General features: G+C 46.9%; 1 protein-coding gene across 1 annotated transcript in view; it reads left to right on the top strand.

The window, feature by feature from the left end:
* GALNTL6 (polypeptide N-acetylgalactosaminyltransferase like 6) overlaps window positions 1-15081 on the top strand; it is a 358790-nt gene extending 343709 nt beyond the window's left edge. Inside the window, exons 10-12 of the mRNA XM_074154713.1 lie at window positions 3189-3305; window positions 9200-9349; window positions 14914-15081. Coding sequence (XP_074010814.1) covers window positions 3189-3305; window positions 9200-9349; window positions 14914-15081 — 435 coding nt within the window. The remainder of the gene's footprint in view (window positions 1-3188; window positions 3306-9199; window positions 9350-14913) is intronic.
* The last annotated feature ends 5293 nt before the right edge of the window (window positions 15082-20374 follow it).

The raw sequence follows: 20374 nt of genomic DNA, 5'->3' as shown, positions 1-20374 counted from the left end.
TGTAAGCTCCCAGTTACAGGTGTTCAAAGGAACTTCAGTGTGCCTTACTGTTTGCTGCTGCTTGGCAATAATCAGTTCCTTTGTGGTTCAGTCTTTGATTCTGCTGCCCCCACTTTATGGGATTAAGGTGTAGCAGGAGGTAAGGAGTTTATCAGCAGAAGTCGGGCTGCATCGGGGTGCTGTGACTGCTGCTACCATCTCCCTTCACCGTCTTCTGCGTGTGTCCGTGAAGGACTGTCATCACGAGACGTGCGATTTTTGAGTTAAGCTGAACCATCCTTAACTCAGTCAGAGGGTCTAAGTGGGAGAGGTTGCCATTCAGGCATTCATTCTTTTTGCACGATATTAACATGCTCTTTGCATAAAAGCAAGACTTTTTAAAAGTAAATCAAAGAGCACAGCAGTGGTATCAAATCTGTACCTTAAAAGCACTTACTAGTTCTTCGGAAGGAAGTGAAGACCAAAGGCTTTCTTTTTCCTCTAAAACGTACTTGCTCTGAAACGAGGAGAAGAGGAGTTTCAGCCCTGCCACTCTGTTCCTGAGAGTGTCACGTTCCTGTGAAGTTCTAATTAATTTGTTGGCGCTTGCAAGGAACTTGAGCAAACTTGAAGGTCGGTGGCCGTCGTAATTAGGAGCTGGGAGAGGAAAGCAGGCTGTGTGTTACTGCTTTGTAAGAATCAAGCTCTAGAAATCTTGCTGACTGCACACACCAAAAGCCCGTGCCAAGTCGGGCTGTCGTTTGGAGCCCTCTCTGCTCCCTCTTGGAGAGACTTTTCCTCTGCTCGCCTCTGCCAGCCTGAGAGAGAATAAACAATGAGGGGACTCAGGCAATTTTTGGCTCCAGTATTTTGAGATCTAGCTCGGGAAGGCGGGTGGTGTGAAAGCAGACATCTCATAAACAGCCTCGGCACAGCTCCTCTGGTTTTTTGCAAACAACATTTATTTAAAATCTGGCTCTTACATTCCCTGACAAAACCTGTCCACGATGGGAAATGAGGAATTTTGTAAAACTAAAAACAATCTTCTTCGCCGTGCTTGTCATGGCCTTCACATCCCTTCCGCCTCTTTGTGCCTCTTGTCCTTTGAGGCTGGCAGCGTGTGCCTTCCCTCGATGTTCTCTTCTGCCTTGTAAGGTCTGAAACGCGCCGTAAATCAGTGGAACAGCGAATCCAGGCAGGCTGCGGGCGGCGGGGCTGTCGGTTCTGTCGCTGGGGGAGAGAACTCTACTCATCCCTCTCCCTCCGTGGAAAAAGGGAAAGTTTTCAATCAGCTTTTGTTCTCGTCCTTCCGAATACGCTGGAAAGTGTGCTGGCAGTTGAGAAACAGCGATACTCATCCCATTCTCTGCCTGTGACAGACTGATTTATTTGCAACGTGTGTTTGAAATCCTGTTGAAGGAAGTTAAAACAATAGCTGCGTGAGGTGAGGTTTGGACACTGAGTGTTTTCTTAGGCAGTACTCATGAATCTACAAGCTGTGATCCAGCGTGAATATACTGTGCGGATATCACACATATTACTTATTATTCTTCCCTGTTTCTCTTGCTGGGTGGTATGGAGTTGAAGGCGGGGTTCTTGAGAACTAATTACTTTTCATCCTTTTCTCCTGTTAACGTGACTCTCGCACTGTGGGGCTCAGTCCTGGGGTTCTGCATCTGGCTGTGTGTATAAAATGCTGGGGTTTTACCTCATCTATAGCAATTTTTATTGTGTCAAAATAAGAAAAAATAGCCTAGGACTGGGCTCGTCCGAGTTTTAGAAGAATAGTTCGAGTGCCAGTTGTTGCTCAAAGGTTGCTGGATAAAATGGCTCAAACTGATGCTCCCCTCCTTTGCCCAATCTGCTCTTTTCTGGGCTAAACAAATGCAGCCCCTAAAACCTTCCCTGGAGGTGATGTTTTGTACATTTTCTCCAGTTCCTGCTGCTTCCTATCTGTCTAAATCTTTCTTAGAACACAGTGAACAGCCCCGATGCCAGTCCCCGGGAACGGGGAGAGCAGCACAGCTCTCCTGTGAGCCCCACGGGGCATCTGGCATCTTCACATCGGTCTGACCTGGCATGGCAACACCCGGCACTTCTGGAATACTTTCCATGGAAAATTACAAATCTCAACTCAGCTGTATCTCTGCTCAGCACCCAGCTTTTCTTTCTTTAAAATAAGGATCAAAACAGTGGCCAGAATGTGAAAATACACACCTGCCTGCTGTATATTACACATACCGAATTTGTGCACGTCTCCATGCCTGTATGTGCACTTTCCTTACTCAATTTCTGTGTATCTTGCTGAAAGAGAAAGTTTTTTAAGAAATCCCCCTCGTTGTGGAGGTGTATAAAGGATTTTTAAATAGCCCAGCTGAGGTACTCAAGGAGAAATGTGCATGTATTTGCAACATAAATTTGGCATTTTTCCTCTTTTTGGTGACAGTGGGCAGCCCACTCCTTTTCAACCCAGTCTTCCAAAAAAAAAAATCCATGGCAGCAGTGGTGCATAACTGGTATGACTGATAGCCACAGATTAATTATTACTCAGTTACTTCAGTCTCAAAAGTGAGATTTTCCTTTCAGGAGTAAGTTGCACTGCAGAGTGTTTGCAGAAGGCATGTGGGCAGCACAAGGAACCTCCGTGGGTAAAAGCAGAGTTTCGGTACGGATTTGTTATGTACTTTTTAATTTTATGCACTTTGGGCACTAGTGTGTGACCTTATCGACAATGGTGTTATTGTGCCAACGTAGGAACGAGGACTGGAACGGGGCGTGCCTGAGTTTTTAAGAAATATTGCTCCAAAGTGCGTGAGAATCTCATACAGAAATCATTTCCCATTGATACCGTTGATCTCTCTTGCCCTGGTGGGAGGGAAGAAGCATCAGACCAAGCTTTGACCTTCTCACACTTTTTTTCTCTCAGTTTCTTTGCGTGAAAATGTTTCACACAGACCTGCCTTTCCTTTGTTAAGCTGAATATTTCAAACTTTGCTGCTCCTAAAGTTGTTCCCAAAAAGAGTAGTTCATTCCAGCATGTGGAATTTACTCTGCCCCATAAAAAGTTAAGTTCCACCAGTTTTATGTCAATAATGGTCAGTCTGAAGCCCTCCAGTTTCCAACAGAGAGAGCTGAACTCCTAACCCTGCTGCTGGGGGCTTGGTTCTGCAGCCTGGTTGAAGGTGAAATGTTGGCGTTTGGTTTTGCAGATCCGAAACGTGGCAGCCAACCTCTGCGTGGACAGCAAACACGGGGCCACGGGCACCGAGCTGAGGCTGGACGTCTGCGTGAAGGATGGCTCAGAACGGACCTGGTCACACGAGCAGGTATTTTATCGCTGGAAAGAGAAACGCGGTGTGAAACTGGTGCTTCTCTTTGCCAGTTTCTAAACCTTTCATTTGTGAATAATTGCTGACCTTAATGGGTTTTATAAAGTGCCCTTTAATATAACCTCAGAAATGCCAGCCACCACCTGGGCTGTATGTTCTTCTTAATTTTGCAGTGCCCAAAGAGGGAGGGGAGCCATAGGAGGAGGGGGAAGGGTTTGACACTGAAAGAGGGGAGATGGAGATGAGATCTGGGGAAGAACTTCTTTGCCTTGAGGGTGGTGAGAGCCTGGCCCAGGTTGCCCCGAGAAGCTGTGGATGCCCCAATCCCTGGAGGGGTTCAAGGCCAGGTTGGAGGGGGCTTGGAGCAACCTGGTCTGGTGGGAGGTGTCCCTGCCCAGGGCAGGGGGTGGCACTGGGGGGGCTTTAAGGCCCCTTCCCACCCAAACCATTCCATGATTCTGTGATTCTAAGATCTTTTGAGTGTCCCATTCTCCCCTGCTCTGTCACAAAACATGTTGATTTTGGTTCAGTTACCCGAAAATATTTTAAATATAGTACCTGGGCCTGTAAAGCCTTAGTAGTTGTCTGCTTCTATGCTTTCATCTCAATAAGCAGTTATATTTTAAATTAATATGAGGTGTAGGTGAGATAAATGGGTAAAAGTTAGAAAGAAAGAATTTCAAAAAGACAAAGGATGATAAAGAATAAAAAAAAAAGCTTTTATCTAGATTGGTTAGGTAGAAAAATATTAGGTCTCAGGAGTATGGAGGAAAAGAGCTCTGATCTGTGCTCATCGTGGCTGCGAGTGCCTTAGGAATGGGATCATGACCCACAGGCTCTTGGTCTGGCCAACGTGAGCAAAGAGAATTGAGATGAAAAGTACAACCTCGCCATTTATTAGCAATTTTAGTGAACGTGCCTTTCACAGAGCAAGGTCCCAGATTAGAAGAACTTCCCAATGCTGAGGAGAAGAATTGACCCGGCAGTCACACATGGCACTTTGTAAAAGCATAAAAGCTCAGGAGAGAGGAGTTCTGAGGGGTGTTTGAAGTGCTGAGGCCAAGAAATCATTCTTCGAGGATACCGAGAAGCGCAGGGGGAGAGGTGTGAGTGAATGAAACCCAGGAGCTGAAGGGTGATCCCAGTTTAGGTAAGTGCCAACGTGGGACAAGGAAGGTTGCAGAAGGAAGGCTTCTTCACGTGGCTACCACAGATAGGATGCCAACACTAGATAAATATCATCCTGTTTTGTTTATGGAAGACATCCAGTAATTCAAGCAATTAATTGAAGGAAGTCGTATGGTCCAGGCTAGATCATCACGGAGCTCTCTGGCTTTGAAATCTGCAAACCTGCAGAGCTCCAAACCCTCCTCCAGAAGGGAAGGGAGTGATGAGGCTGCCAGAGACAAGCAGAAGGAGGGAAGAAAACTGGACAAAAAGGTGAGAGAAGAAAATAATTTAGCAGGGAAAGCACAGAAAAGAGACTGGTGTGGAGCATAGAATCGTTATCATCGGAAGGGACCTTTAAGATCATCAAGTCCAGCCTTTAACCTGACACTGCCAAACCCACCACTAACCCATGTCCTTCAGCACCATGTCTGCCCGGCTTTTAAACACCTCCAGGGATGGTGACTCCACCACTGCCCTGGGCAGCCTCTTCCAAGGCTTGACAATCCTTTCAGTGAAGAAATTTCTCCCAATATGCATCCTAAACCTCCCCTGGCACAACTTGAGGCCGTTTCCTCTCCTATCGCCTGTAGAGAGTGATGCCCGTCATTTTCCTTTGCCGCTGGACAATCAGCCCCTTGAAGCCAGAAGTTAGCAGTGGGAAGACAGAGGTGGAAGAACTCTGAGCCATGCCATCCTTTCCTCCCCCTCTGCTTTTTAATTCTCTTCCAACGATTCTATGATTTTATGCTTCTGTGATTCTCTCTTCTCAAGTCCCCGAGCTCAGCCAGGGAGTAGATGGACAGCCATCACCTCTAATGCAGTCCAGCAGGTAGCCACGCAGCCTGCCCAGCTGGCCCTTCTCTCCTTGGAGGTAGAGTCCAAGTCTGAGACATGGCATTTCATCTTTGTGTGGGGCACATGTTGTCTGCTCACGTCGGAGCACAACCGTCCGATGGACCCTGGCCAGGCAGCAAGCCATCGAATGGGGCTGTTGGGCTGAACAGCGTTGGTGGGATCAAAGGGGCCTTTGTCCTCCAGACGGCCACAAGCCAACAGCTCTCCCAGAGAGTCATTCTCCGGGCCCTGTGCCAGACTGTCCTTTCCCCAGTCACTGCAGGACGGGGCTGGGCCACATCAGAAGCTAAAGCCTGGGGGCTGAGGGGCAGCTGGGTTGCAAACACAGAGGATGGGGACGTGTTTGATGATCTCTGCTGTGTGAGAGAAAGCGGAGGAGGAGGGGGGTTTCTTGGTAGCATCACCGTGGGCTGCAGGTGACGAACAGCCTGCTGTTTGTCAGTAACCTCTCTGGAGATGCAGGTGCAGCCTTGTTTCGAATCAGCGAGCAGACAGGGATGGATGGAGGGGAACAAAAGGGCTCATCCATGTCTCATAAAGTTGGGCGCAGGAGGCTCAGGTCAAAGGAACAGTGAAATCCAGAGTGATGGGTGGTGGCAAAGCAGAGCACTGTGTCCTCAGGACCTCAGCTAAGTAGATGGAGCACCATGGCATGTTATGCAGGGGAGAGATAATTTTTATATTGGCCAGATTTAGTGCTGACTAGAGAGAATTTGCTGTATAATGGAGGATAGTTTAGAGTGATGAGATTGGAAGGACTGTAGGCCTTCAAATTTTGTCTGTAATTACAAAATCTTAATATTAATTGAGTGTATAGAGAAGTATAACATTTTTTCTGATCAATTTTTTTTTCTATCTCTCTCTTAGTCCTAAAACTGAGTTCGTGCCCCTAAAATGGTTGATTTTATAGCAGTGTCACTGGGGAGGAGATGTACCTGTTCATTTAAAAATGAAACTGTTTTACAAAACAGGAGGCTGCGAGGGAGGACAAAGAATCTGTGCTAAAGATTGAGCTCTAGTGTTACACAGATCCTGGTTTTCAGTGGAAAGGAATAAAAAACCCCTCACCAGTCCTGCACGGGATGAGGCGTGTGGGGAGGGAGGCACCCACTGGGAAAGACCAGGATCTCTCCTGTTCTGGGTATTTCTTATTTCTCACTTTGAGCTCTGGGTTTGTTATTCAGCTGTAGAAAGGTGAAGGGTAAGGGAAAGGAAATGGCTCTTGTTAGTTTGTCCTTAAAGGAAAATTATCTCGGGCTTCTCTTTTGCAGCAGCGTAGCTTTTTGCTGTACTGAATCTTACCTCTGACTGTGCTCGTGAAATGGTGCGTTGTCTTTGTAGGGAGTCCATGAAGGCTGCGTCCAAGAAACATGAAGAAGAGTAGAAAAAGACTTAGCCTTTTAAAAAGCAGGAATTGGTTTGAAAATGAAGTTAAAGCTGTCTGCTGCATTTTACTGCAGATAAATGTAAAATGCACTCAAGGGGAAAGAAGAAACAAGCAGGACACAGGGGCAGGCTGAGAAAATGCTGTCTAGAAAACATATAATGCTGAAGAAAATAGGGAGTGACAGCAGCTAACAGAGAGAACAAGGGCTTACAATGAGACACACAGCCAAAAAAAAAGCAAGTATTCGGGTATACGCTTGTATTTTGTGCCTGAAGCCGAGAGAAATAGTAACGCCTCTCAAATGCGGCGCTTGGAGGACAGTACAGCATTGAAGGTGACTGTCTGTTAAGAGCTGTACCTTTCACGAAGCCCATGGGAAAAAGACAGATATGGTCTTGAAAGGGTTAAAATCAGGTACATGCAACAGAAATGTTCAGGATCAGGCCCATATGAGCCCAAGCTCCAGTTTGGATTTGCAGATGCTGGTCCCACCATGGAGTGGGGTGCTGGGGGAGGAAATGCTGCCGGAGCTGGGGTTCTCCACGTTCATACTACAGAAAATCAAAAGTCATTGCCAAAAATTGAAGAGTAGCACTGACACAAAAAGAAAAAGGAAAAAAAAAACCTCCGAGAGCTCTCAGCAGAGCTTCTTGGTAGCGATTTACGACCTGATTTCTGCAAGGACTGGTCCGTGGGAAAGGAAAATGCACTCTGCATCTTCCCATTCACTGCTGTCAGACCTGTCACCTCCGTCTGGTGATGGAAAGGCTGCAGAGTCACAGCATCATTTCAGGCGGCTGGCGCCTGATGGAGGAGGATTCCTCTATTAACTGTGAGCTCCACCGCTCCTCGCAGGCAGCGAGAAAAAGGGCTTTAACAAGCTGCCTGTGGCTCACAGGGTTGGCAGTAGAAAGATGATGATGATAGAATCATAGAATCACAGAGTGATTTGTGTTGAAAGGGACCTTAAAGCCCCCCCAGTGCCACCCCCTGCCCTGGGCAGGGACACCTCCCACCAGACCAGGTTGCTCCAAGCCCCCTCCAACCTGCCCTTGAACCCCTCCAGGGATGGGGCAGCCACAGCTTCTCGGGGCAACCTGGGCCAGGCTCTCACCACCCTCACAGCAAAGGATTTCTTCCCCAGGTCTCATCTCAGTCTCCCCTCTTTCAGTGTCAGACCCTTCCCCCTTGTCCTATTGCTCCCCCCCCCGATCAAGAGTCCCCCTCAGCTTTCCTGGAGCCCCTTGAGGGACTGGAAGGGGCTCTAAGGTCTCCCCGGAGTCTTCTCTTCTCCAGGCTGAACCCCCCAACTCTCTCAGCCTGTCCTCATATGTGGGTGTTGTTTGGGGGGAAAAAGCCAGTGTCCCATCTAAACAGAAGGCAGCTGCTCACTGAACATGGGAAAGGCGCTGTGATGGGAAGATCTCCCCATGAAGCTTCTTCAGACGTAAATGGGAGCTGGGGAGCCGTCGCCAGCAGAGTTTCTCCAAGTGCCGGGTCGCTGCAGCCCAAGAGCCTGCGAGTGCGGCTGTAATGAGGGCAAATAGAGGCTTTAGCACAGCGTGTCCCCTCTCCCCCCCACACACAGCCCAGTCGCTGGAGGCTGCTTTCTCCCCTGCCACAGGCACTGTGCCGTCCTGGCACAACATTCCTGGCCACGTTCCACATCCATGTGCTTTTGTCCTGGTTTGAGCGACACGGGACTAATTTGTCTTCTAATGCTTGGGAAAACTGCACTTTTAGAAGACTCTGGTGTCTGAATTCATGAAAATATTTACTTTACAGCCAGCCAGGCTCTGTGGAATTCAAGGTCTCGGTCTTTTCCAGCTCCCCAGGTGCAGGGATGAGGAGGAGCGAGACCCGGTCACTTCACCCAATCTGCCAATAGGGTTATTTCATACCATGAATGGCACGTTCCATAGAGGTTTGAAAGTTTGCTGAGGAGTTCTGTCTCTCTCTCTCTCCCTTGGTGGCTGCCATCCTGAGAACTCCTTGCCCCGGTGCCGGAGCCCTGAGCCCTTCCCTTCCTCCGGAAGCCGCAGCACTCTCAGGGTCCCACATTGGCTGTCCCTGCTTGGAGTGCACGGCTTCTGCTGGGGAATGGGCTGGGAGTAGTCCTTCTGTATCTTATATTAATATCAGGATCAATACTGGTTCTTTATTATTACTGTTCATTATTTACTCTTATCCTATTAAATCTATTTATGTTTCAACCCTGGGATATCCTTGTTTGTCCCCGATTCCCCTTCCCGGGTGGGGAGGGGTCATGGGCTGATGGAATAATTGTCTTAACGACCAATGTTACGAGTTTTTTCACACCATACCAGCTTTAATTAAGGTTAATTGCAGCTAGGCAGGGTCTCGTTGAACCAGCAGCCGGGGTGTGTGGGGCAGGAAGCTGTGCACCAAGTTCGGTGTGTGATTTTAAATGTTTTTTTGGCTAATAATTCATCACTGTGCTTCCTGGTGGCTTTTCCAGCTCTTCACCTTCGGCTGGCGAGAGGACATCCGCCCCGGGGAGCCGCTGCACAGCAGGAAGTTCTGCTTCGACGCCGTCTCACACAGCAGCCCGGTGACGCTCTACGACTGCCACGGGATGAAGGGCAACCAGCACTGGAGCTACAGGAAGGTGGGAGCCACCCCGGGGACCCCCCCGAGCATCACCCTACCCTTGATTTAGCACAGGCTCCTGTTTTCCCATCAGAGAGCTGCTGTTTGAGACCCCCCACACACACACACACCCCCCTCCCACGCACACCCCCCGTCTCATTCCAGTTTAATTTCGTGCTAATCTCCCCAGAGCGTGTTCCTTCTGAGCCTTCAGCTATTTAGGTCAAATTGAAGTGAAAGTGGATCTGATCCAGCTCGGAGAGTGGATCTGCTCCCTGGAAGGTGTTTTACCATCCTGGCGTGTCAGGACGCTCGTGTCATTTTAAATGCTGGAGACGTCTTCATCCAATGTGACAGCAGCAAGAAATGCTGCTCGTGAGTTAAATATTAATTGTTTTACTGCGTTTTAAAGATTACAAGTGGCAGAAAAATCTCCCTCAAAAAAAAAAACCCAACAGAACAAAACCCCCAACATTAAAAGCACTGCAGTAAGCCCAAAGAGGGCAGGAGTTTATAAATGAAAGATAAGCAGCTTAAGCCACTGCTTTGATCTGCCACGTCTCAGCCCGTTTTTATAAATCACTGGAAACAGGAGGTCACGCTGGAAACCGTCAGAGCCTCACTCAGGGCACAAAGTCCTGGCACGGCCACCGAGTTGTTGTTGTTGTTGTTAGGGGCTTTAAATGGTTAATCAGCGGGTTGCCACGATTAACAGTTTCACTAATAACCTCTCTTCCATGCAGGGTAAAGACAGGGGTGCTGGGGGTTCCTCTCACGCGTCCTGCGCTTTTCGTGCCCACCCCCTGCCTTAAGCTGAGGCCAAAGGGCAGGAATTGGACTTTGCCAGATAAACCCAACAGCGCTTTCTAGTTTGAAATTATATGTAGTAGAATAATATAATATATTATTATATACATATATAAAATATAATTCAGAACCACATAGTTTTGCCCCAATCCTTTTTCTGAGCCCCTGCTAATTAGCCTCTGCCTTTTTACCCTGTTTGTGTTGCAACTGGAGATCTGCCACAAGACCTTCCAGAAGCATAATCCCTTTGAAACCCCGGTATTGCCTGTAATAAAGCGAGCAGGTATGGGCCAGATATTTAGAGGACGAGAATTATCATGGCTGTATTGCTGCGTATCTGGCTTTATAACACTGTAATAACACCTTCTTGCTTCAAAACCCTTCTGGTTTTTCTTTTTGCCTCCCCAAGCTGCAAGAAAGAAGCTTTCATACCTTTAGCACTTCACTGGTGCCTGATGTAGCTGGTTCATAAGACAACATGCAGGTCTGGAGCTGCCCCCTCTGTAAGGCTCATCGCCTTTGATGTGGGCAGAATACAGCAGATAACTAAAAAAAAAGAGTGACATTTGAAAAAATACAGTGTGATTTCTATTAAATCTTCTGCACAGCTTCGTTTTTCATTTCCAGAGGGCTGGCAGGGCTCGTATCAAAATTCTCACTGCGAGGCAGGCGTTTGCATCTCGGCAAGAAACACCGCACAGGTTTGTTGTGATGGAAGCACCGACACAGCCGTAACTGTGACACCCACCCGACAGCCAGCCCGTTGCTTTGCATAAACCTTCCCGTTCAGAAACAGCACTGGCAAAACATAATTATGTAAAAGGGGTTTTCTTTAGGCTTAGTTTTAGCTGGGCTACCCAGTAAACGGGTTTTTATTGTTTCACGCAGTCCGTTTCCTCAGACACAGGGCAGAGTTACACCAGAGCTCTGTGGTGGTGCAGCTATACCCCCAAAATGCTAATGATGTAATCCTTATGTAGTTTGGAAACATCTTGGCAATAGGATTTATAGTGGTTCCCCCCCAAAAAAAAACCCCAAAAAACCCCAAAACCCAGGCTGTACAAGAAAAGGATGTTACATCTGTTTAACTGCATCTCTACTAGAGCCCGTTACGTAGAGGATGCTCTGCTACTAAAATTGCACCCTAAATAAGTAAGTAATATTCTGGTTAAGCAGGAATTGCCTCCCTTTAAATAACAGAGAGCGGGTCAGCAGCTCTGCTCTGTTCCCAGCACCACTTACAGACACTGTGGTTTCCTAATGGTCCCAGGTCCCTCTACTGAAAATTCCCACGTTTTAGGAAAAAATTCCCTTGTTTGTTCGTATAAGATGCTTGATATGAAGCGTTTGTTACCATGCTGTCACACTGTTCCTGTAAAACTAGAAGAGAAGAGGTTTTTATGCTTTTAAGGAGGAGCCTCTTCTCATGAGCATTTGCGTCCTGGAGCCCCTGGTGAGAAGCTGGGGCCGTGCTGAGATTGCAAAGTGCTGCAAATACAGTTTGGAGCCAGGCAGGGTTTTAAGATTCCATATTCTTACAGCACAGGAACCCTAACAACCTGTATTTGGGTACTGGCAAATAAAAACAGCTTTAATATTTTAGTGGCAAGTAGAATACATCAATATTTTACCTTGGGTAAGGAGTGCTCTTCTGAAAGAATTCCCAGCTTATCCCCATTACCCTCACCAGTCTCAGCATGCACAAACTGGAGTCTTTTCAGATGAATGAAGCCAAAACTACCACTAATAAACATGTGTTTAAAAACCTATTCTTATTCCCATACCACTAATCACACGTATGGCTGCACATTAAACTGCATCTGAGCAACTATTTGGAAGCCTACTAAGTCTGTAATATTAAATAATCAAGATTTTTTAGGAACAGTTCGAAATACTAGTCTATAATAAAACAGCCAAGTATCCATTTAGGGAATCCCTGTAAGCAGCGATGGAGTAGGATGAACCCAAGTAATACCATAAACACTGCTGTGGCTTGGAAATAGAAGAGAGTGAGTTTAATATCGGGGGAAAAAATATTGACACCATAATGGGGCTGCCATCAGTGATGGCACCGACGTGAGAAATGTAAATAACCTGAAATTATTAGAGATTTGGGAGGGTAGTGGCTTCCCAAGCTGAAGCCATTTCCTTGACTGTAATATTTGAGATTCCTAAGCGTGCCAGAGGCAGGGACCAACAGTGTCTGCAGATTTCCATTCCTCCCGGTGAAGGAAACGCCTCTGGTTCTCAGCGTAGCGTGGCTCTGGCCGACGGGTAACACATGGGTTCCGATAAAGCATGATCCCGCCCGGGTGCCCTGGCCCCACCAGTGCTGTTTGTGGAGCACAGGCAGCCGAGAGGGGGCTCTTTCCGTAAGTTTTTAAAAAGAAACAGTTGTGCAAAATCAGTTTCATGATACAATAGTTCTACGCTGGGGCTGGACGCTGGGCCGACGACGTCCCAGGCGGTGCCCAGAAGAGCGTGGATGGCTCCTCCTCAGCTGCGGGGACCGGCTGTGGGAGCGAGCTCACCCCTCGCGGGGACGGGGGTTGTTCCCTCGGACAGCCGAAGCCCTGTCGTTGTGAGAGCGGCTTTTACGGCGCGGACGTCTGTCCTGCTGAAACTGCGCTGGGGCTACCGACTAATTCCAGATAAACTGCCGCAGCCGCCGGCTGGTAATGACTTCCAGTTGCTGCTGACCTCGGCCATGGAAACGGCAGTGACCTAGGAGAGAGGAAAGGCTCCGGGTCTCGTTACCAGCCCCCCCAACTGTCGAGGCCCATTATCTTACGGAGAAGTTTCTCCTTCTGCAGATCATCTTCAGACTCGCCTTTGTGCAGATTTGAAAAAAAAAAAAAACCCTTTGCTGTTTTCAGATGTCGGAAAAGTCTCCGCCAGAGCTCCCGTGGCTTTTTAATATTGCTGCAAAGAGGAATTCATCTGTTTCTCTTGGAAAGTTCTTCTCGGGGATGCGCGCAACTGTTACCCCTCAAAGTCCTGAGCCAGTTCCCACTGAAATCCGTAGGAGCAGCAGGCTTTGACCTCAGGTCAGCGTAAGCTTGAGATGATAAATTAATGGGCCTTTATATAGGGCTAAGTCAGCCAGAAGTTTTTCCAGAGTGTTAACTGCGTCCCTGTTCTTAAAAGACGCTCTCTCTCCTAATAGCCAGGCTTTCTAACAGGAAGCACCAACAATGCTTCACTCAAAGACTGCATCCCCTGGATATTTCTGGGAGAAGAAGGGCTCAGAAAGGCCGGAGTGTTTTTCATAGCACGCCTGTTGTTCGGGAGCAGTGTCCTTTCTTCTTGAACCAGCCATCCCATTAAAGCTTCCAGTGTTCCAGCTCTGGCGTCCTAATAGCTCGGCCGACCCCCGTGGCCGGCGATGACGGAAGGGAGGCCAGATGCCACCTTCCTGTGCTGGTTCCAGCCTGACGAGCTCCGGGGAGGGTGGACATCGCCGTGAGAAGCCGGTGGAAGGTGCTGTTCCACCATCACCCTCTGCCACAGCACGAGGGGCTGCTCACCTCACCGTCCTGCACGTGTTAATGTGAAAAAAAAAGGGCATTGGACTTGACCAGTCTTTCACATCCCCCCAAATCAGTCAATTTCTTCTTAATTCAATTTTTTAAAACCCATTCTATTTAACAAGTGTTTTTTAATAGCTACTGTTTCTTGTTGACTTACTGTATTATATTTGGTTGTGTCTTCCTACTTCTTCTCTCAATGCAGGGTATTTTTAGTTAAAGAGGCGTTTCTGTACAGTTGTTGCTCAGCACCCAGAGCACTTTTCTGGGTTTTTAATCAATTACAATCTGACAAGTAGCAGCTTTTCCTCCCCCACCTCACAAGCTGGGCAAACAGGCACATCCTGGGGCAGCATTAAAATCCTGGTAGAGTGTGTTTGGCACGGAGGGGAAGAGCCTGGGTGGGGGTTACCAAGAGGGAGCTGAAATTTATTTCCACAGATGCAGTAAATGTCTGTCCCCCGGAAACTTTCAAACTGTCCACCCACTCCCATGGCCCCCCGTCTGAAACGCTTGCCTACATGAACTCCATATGTTGACTAATCATCCTAAATATTCTTTTTAAAGCAACTTCATCTGTGCTTACCCTCCCGAGACCTCCATGGGGAGCTAAAAGAGTGTGAGGATTCCCTTCTTGGTCGGAGAAAGAGTGTATTTCAGCAGCTCATCGAGGCCACGGGCAGAGGCTGCAGTCCATGGGGGGGGACCTGAGAGCGTCAGTCCCGGCTCTGTCCCTCCATCGCACCTCTGCAGTTAATAATTCATTTCTATTTATTTTATTTATACTCTTCTTCCTCAAGTTGGAGAGTGTCCATGTTCCAGACAGACTATTACAGATCCCGCTGCCCGGAAGCGTGGTAGGAACTGTCAAAACCAAATCCAAACAAAAAAAAAACCCCACTTTTTAGGTTCAGACTTAAACGGTGTCCAGGCAAGCACATGGTACGCAAAGATTATTAAAAGGCATTCTATTTTTTCATTATATTTTGTGGTTGTTAGTTAAAGGCCAGAAGATGCCTCCTCATTCTCTCCTGAATCCCCAGTTTCATGAAGGATAAAGTGGGAAAAAACCCACTCCATCCTCTACAGCCTCCTAATAATAGCTGTGGTTTTTGCACAAGGTCAGTGCACGGAGACCACAATCATTTCAGCCAGGGCCGTGTTAATCCCTGTTCTGTGGAACGAGAACATTTCCAGTGACTTGGCATTTGCTACTTAATTCTATTTAATTTCTTTTTCATTCCTGCAGGACAAAACCTTGTTCCACGCGGTAAGCAGCAGCTGCGTAGACTGCAACCCAGCTGAGAAGAAGATTTTCATGAACAGATGCGATCCTTTATCTGAAACTCAGCAGTGGATTTTTGAACATATTAATATGACTGTTTTAGAAAAATTTAACAGCAAGGCCAGTTCCTAGAAAGAAAAAGAAACCAACAATGAACACAGCCAATTGCATACAGACTGCAGACGGCATTTTCGCCAGCATCGGGGTGGAAGGAGTCAGGAATGAAATTTCCTAGATCCAGGAAATCTCTCCCGAGGCTTAGGGAAATGCAGGAGCCAGCGGGCGGTCCCTGTGGACGTACGGGATCCGAAGAACTTGGCCAAGAGCCTCTCCGGACGCTGCCGGGAGCTTCAGCTGAAAATTCCCTTGCTGGTCAAGGGGAAAAAACTTTGTTAAAAAAAAAAAAAACACAACTGTTTAAAAGTACTCCAAGTTAATAAAGTAAAACAAACCCCCCGTGTTTCTCAGGTCAGATCCTGCTGCAGTGAGTAGCTCCGGACAGACGCTGCCGTTTGGGACGGGTTTGTGGTGCGCCTGACGGCTACAGGAACCTGAAGAAATCCCAGGTTTTAGAACCAAACGTGCTGGGGGAAGAATCATGACACCCCAGCGCTCCCCAGACAAGATATATGCTCTGTTGACGTCCTCTTAATAAAAGGTTGGGTTAAGCAGGTTTAACCCTCAGAACTGCTGCAATTAATTTTAAATACCTCCCTTTTGCATTCCATTCATTACCGAAATAGGAATGGTAGAAACCTTAGGGTCTAGAATTACACTGTAGCAAAGCATGAAATAATCTGTAAGGTTTTGCCCTCACGTTTCCCCTCTTTCAGGAGAAAAAAAAAAAGTAAAGCAATCAAATTTCTATATGTGATATATTTAGCAACTGTGATTCAAATCCCTTTGTCACACAAGGTGAGATGTTTTTCTTTCAGTGACAAATGTAACAGCAGCAGCTGCAGCGTGACGGAAGGCTTGTGGACCAGCTATCTTCTCTGAAGGCAGAATCCTTACCAAAGTATAAATTAAATGGAAAATAGGCTGGAAAATGGCATAAATTAAATGGAAAATAGGCTGGAAAATGGGCATGAAACATGCTGGGTGCTGTCAGAGTGCAGAAATCCCTGAGGGAAGTCACGATGGAGGAAATGAGAGGTGTAAACAAGCTCCATGTCACGATATTTTGGTGTTTTGGGCAGAGGCACAGCTCAGGGTCAGACAGGCTGTTGTCACGCTGGTGATGGTCATGGCCTGTGGTGTCCCTCGTACCCACTGAGCTGTTGGCAGGAGAGGTCTCTGAAACGTGTCTGGGGAAGGAGAGGTTCCTCTGAGCAGGAACCAGCCAATACCGATGCATGGAACGTAATTGATAGGTTTGGGATTTTCCAAGGCAAAAGCAAGTACAAATTTATCTCAAGCGCGTGGCCTGCTGTAACTCGCAAGATGAATTTGCCGATGAAAGCACCAGAAATGCAGATGGATCACATCCTCTCAGGTTCCCAAAATACCCTGTGTGATTAAGTTACTTATCCCCGTGGCTGGAGAGGGGGCTGACCGACCAAAACCCCTACCCACTCGGAGGGAGGGGGGCGGCTGCGCTTTCCCCGTGGCTCCTTCAGCTGGGTTTATGAGCAAGGAGCACTGATTGCACCCAGAGGGTGGTTCTACTACCAGTAACTGCGTGCTATTTTGTGGCAGCGCCTCGTAGTTGTAGATTAAGACCCCAAAATGTCGGCGATAGGAAGGTTTTAGGAAGGGGGTGAGACCCTGCGGCGTTCAGGATGCGTGCGCTGGGAAAAATGTGAAATGCGGCCACGCACCGAGCGGTTGCTGCAAGTTGGAGATCGAAAGAAATGTGTCTATAGACTTAGACTTCTCATTTCATTATTTTAAAAGAAGTGAGCTGTTTCGGGCATTGTTTAAATTCGCTGTGAAGATACGGTGCGCTCTGGAATGGACGCTGTAGGGCCGCTGTGGGAGGATGCTCGGATTTGCCCAGCTCCTGGTACCCAGGGCCAGCTGCAGAGAGAGCATCACCCTTCCCCGGTGCCACACTCGTAGCATCAGTTATTTGCAGCCTGAGCACGAGGAAAGAGGATTTGGAAGGAGAAGAAGAAAGTGGCTGCCTGAAAATGTAAATGCAGCCCTCGAGCTGCTGCTTGTGCCTGGCCCCAAACTGTCAAAGTCCTGGGAGCAGCACTTGCGTGCCCAAAATAGAGGAGGATTGCGGAACCGGCGGAGCGATTCCCGTCCTGCAGAGATTGGTGGGGTTATATCACTCCCTCTCTGACTGCAGCTCGCTGGTCTGCTTGTGAAATGTCTGATTTCAAGGCTGCTGCGGGAGCAAAGAGCTTCCATGCCTTTTGCATCCCTCCCGGAGTAACACGGCACGGCCAAAGGAAACCTTAATCATCACTGGGCACTAATTGTGAGATCTAGCAGTCCTTGATAGGAAACAATCCACATAACTCATGTTTTTTTGGGGGAAAAAAATGTTCTACGTAATGTTTTCAGGTTTTATAGGCAAAATACAAGAAAAATATATTGGACTTTGTCGTGAGTCAACAGTGGAACAACCGTTGATGAAGCTGGAAATACAAAGGTTAAATGAAGGTCCGTATTTTGAGGAAAGTTTAATAAGAACTTGCCACAGTGCAGCATAAAAACACAAGACGCGCGTGTGTGTGTGTGTGTGTGTGTGTGTGTGTGTGTGTGTGTGTATACATACATATGTGACCAGTGGAAAGAGGCAGATGGAGGAGAGAGGTTTGTTTTCACTTCCTGGGCTGATCTTTCAAATATTTACTATAACCAGAACTGCACAGAAAAAAAAAAAATAGGACACATTAGCCTAATAGTGAAGACAGTTGTTACTATCTCGCTGGTTTCAGCTTCAGAAAATTTCTCTTTTTTTAAAAAAGCTGAGACAAAAAGCCCTGGCGTGGAGCTTCACCCCAGCCGTCTGTAGCCCCCTCCTCCGGGCAGAAGGTGGCCCCAGGGACAGGGAGCTGCTCCTGGAGCCTTTGGGGTGAGGGATCCCCAAAATGGGTACAGCTTGCTCAGCACAGGGCTCCTTCAACGGGAACTTTTTATTAATAATAAATGATCGTCCCTACCTCTAAATTAAACTCTGTCTGGGGTGTTCTCCAAAGCTTTCTGCTGATAACAGCATTTCGTGACTTTTTAAAAAAAACATTTTTTAAATCTTCCTACAGCCGTATCCTTTCTACCCAACAAACCTCTCGGTGGGATGGACAGATATATCTTCCCCTCATATTTCACCAGGAGCGTTTAGCTTTAACAGACATTTCTGTACAAGGCTGGGATGTTTCTCTTCACGGAGTTTTTTTTTTTTAAAAATACCAGATATTTCTGAATATACTTTGAATCTCGTGCACGGGCAGCATCAACTGACGCGGGCTCATCCTTTCCGTGGAGCTCTGCTAATCTGCCCCAACCGATGACCTGCTCAGTTTATTCAATTAATTGTTTTATGGTTGAGAGGGCTTTAATTAACGTGCCTGAAAAGAAGATCTTTGTATCTTGAGAGCTCATCAGCACCGACCCTAAATTTTTTCCATTTGAGGTTATTTGACTCTTTTTTGTGGCCAGCAAATGACTGCACAGGAACTGGAAAAGCTGGAATAAACACTGAGTACAACCAAGACTCTAAAATCATGTGTTTCCCTGTGTATATTCCAGAATCTAAACTAAAGGGAAGCCTTGGGGTAAAGGGCTTGAAGGAGGGAGGAGGATCTGGGAGAGGTTTCACGTCTCTTGGTGCAGAGACTTGACGAGACTTCACTTTCCGTTATTCCAGAAAAATGAGATTGCCTTAGAACAAGTGTTTCTGCAGCAGTGCGGATGTTTTAGTGATATAATGGGTACTTCCCGGGGGCTGTCCGTTTGCGAATGAAGGGTCTGGAGCTGCTGAACAAGGTCTTCCTCATGGCTGGCAGCTTCCCAGGCACCACCTCTCCGTGATCTCAGGAAATCCAATGCCACAGAAAATCGTAGAAGAAGCATAAATAAATAGCTAAACCAAACTGATTTGATGGGTTGCCTCTGTGTAAGAGTGCAGGTCACCTTTGTGTTTTGTTTTTTTTTTTTAAAAGTCATCATAATCAGAATTTATTTGCATTTTTACTGATCACTTCGGCAAGGGACTGAGAGAGTGGGACCCTCTTAAGCTGCTCGTTCCAGCCCTGGGGCCTGCAATGCGGCTGCCACCCATTTTCTGCTTAAAGAGCATCGACCTTTAATGCTGTCAGCCCAGCATTTGCTGAGAGAACACAGGATGTGCAGTAAAAAAAAAAAAAAAAAAAAAAAGAATATGATGATGGACTTGTTTCTGTTTTTTTAATCCATCAAGGTTGTGAGGGAAAACATTTCAAAACCCTTGCAAACAAAAACTGATCAGAAATAGCTTTTTTATAGCTGGTATTAGGTGTGTTTAACTCCCTTCCAAATCTGATCCATCGGTTCTCTCAGACAGGGACAAGGGTCCAGGAGAGCTTCTGCAGAAGATTTTTGAGGCTCTTGCCCTGTCTGAAAGAAAGTTTTGAAAGACCTATAAAAAAATAACTGGAATAAGCCAGAAGGTAACCAAAAAAACCCAACCAACCAACCAAAAAATTAAAACAAAAATACCCAAGGACAAATACCTGCTGTTGCATTATGTATACCCACTCTACCAAGAGATTTTGCTAAACTTCTCGTGCTAAAATAACATCCCTTGACTGGAAAATTTTAGGCAAATAAGTAACATGGTTTAGTAAATCTTTAGTGTATAGAGCTTCATATTTAAGATTTTTACTCTTAAAAAAAGTCAAATTTTAGTAAATCTGTATAGTTGGTTGCTGACAGGGGGTTATTTTTAAATCATCTGTAATACAGAAGTCTGTCCTGAGGTCTCCCGTAATCTCATGTTTCCGTTTTATAATTCTGAGCGCACTGGACTGAAGAAAATCTAAACAGGGAAAAAAACCCCTTTAAAAACGATCTAAAAAACCTGTGTAAAAGCAAACGACAATGAGAAGGTTTAGCCAGAGGTGATCAGGAAAATGCATCTTGTTTCCTGAGGCTGCGGCTGCATTCGGAAAATAGACTTTCTGTGCTTTGGGTGCATCGTGCAGCAGGACGTCTGGAAGTGATGAGCTGTGATTTGGCACAGCGCACGGACGGCGCGGCGCAGAGGGAAAAAATCACTTTCTAAGAAAAATTCCTAAAAAATTGCACTCAAACATTGCAGTCTGGTATGACTTGAGAGGCTCAGCTACTGACAAGGCTCCCGTTGTCTTAGTATTTTTGTCTTTCTCACAAGACCTGAAGCATCAGGTGCTTCAGTGGCCCTTCTGAAAAGAACACAGACAACAGGGGAACAAGGAGGAGACGGGTTAAAACAGTAAGGATTTGGGGTTACCTA

The sequence above is a fragment of the Numenius arquata genome, chromosome 10 (genome assembly GCF_964106895.1).
Source record: "Numenius arquata chromosome 10, bNumArq3.hap1.1, whole genome shotgun sequence".
NCBI lineage: Eukaryota > Metazoa > Chordata > Aves > Charadriiformes > Scolopacidae > Numenius > Numenius arquata.
The sequence above is the reverse complement of the archived record's forward strand: the minus strand, read 5'-3'. Positions and strand labels throughout refer to the sequence as shown.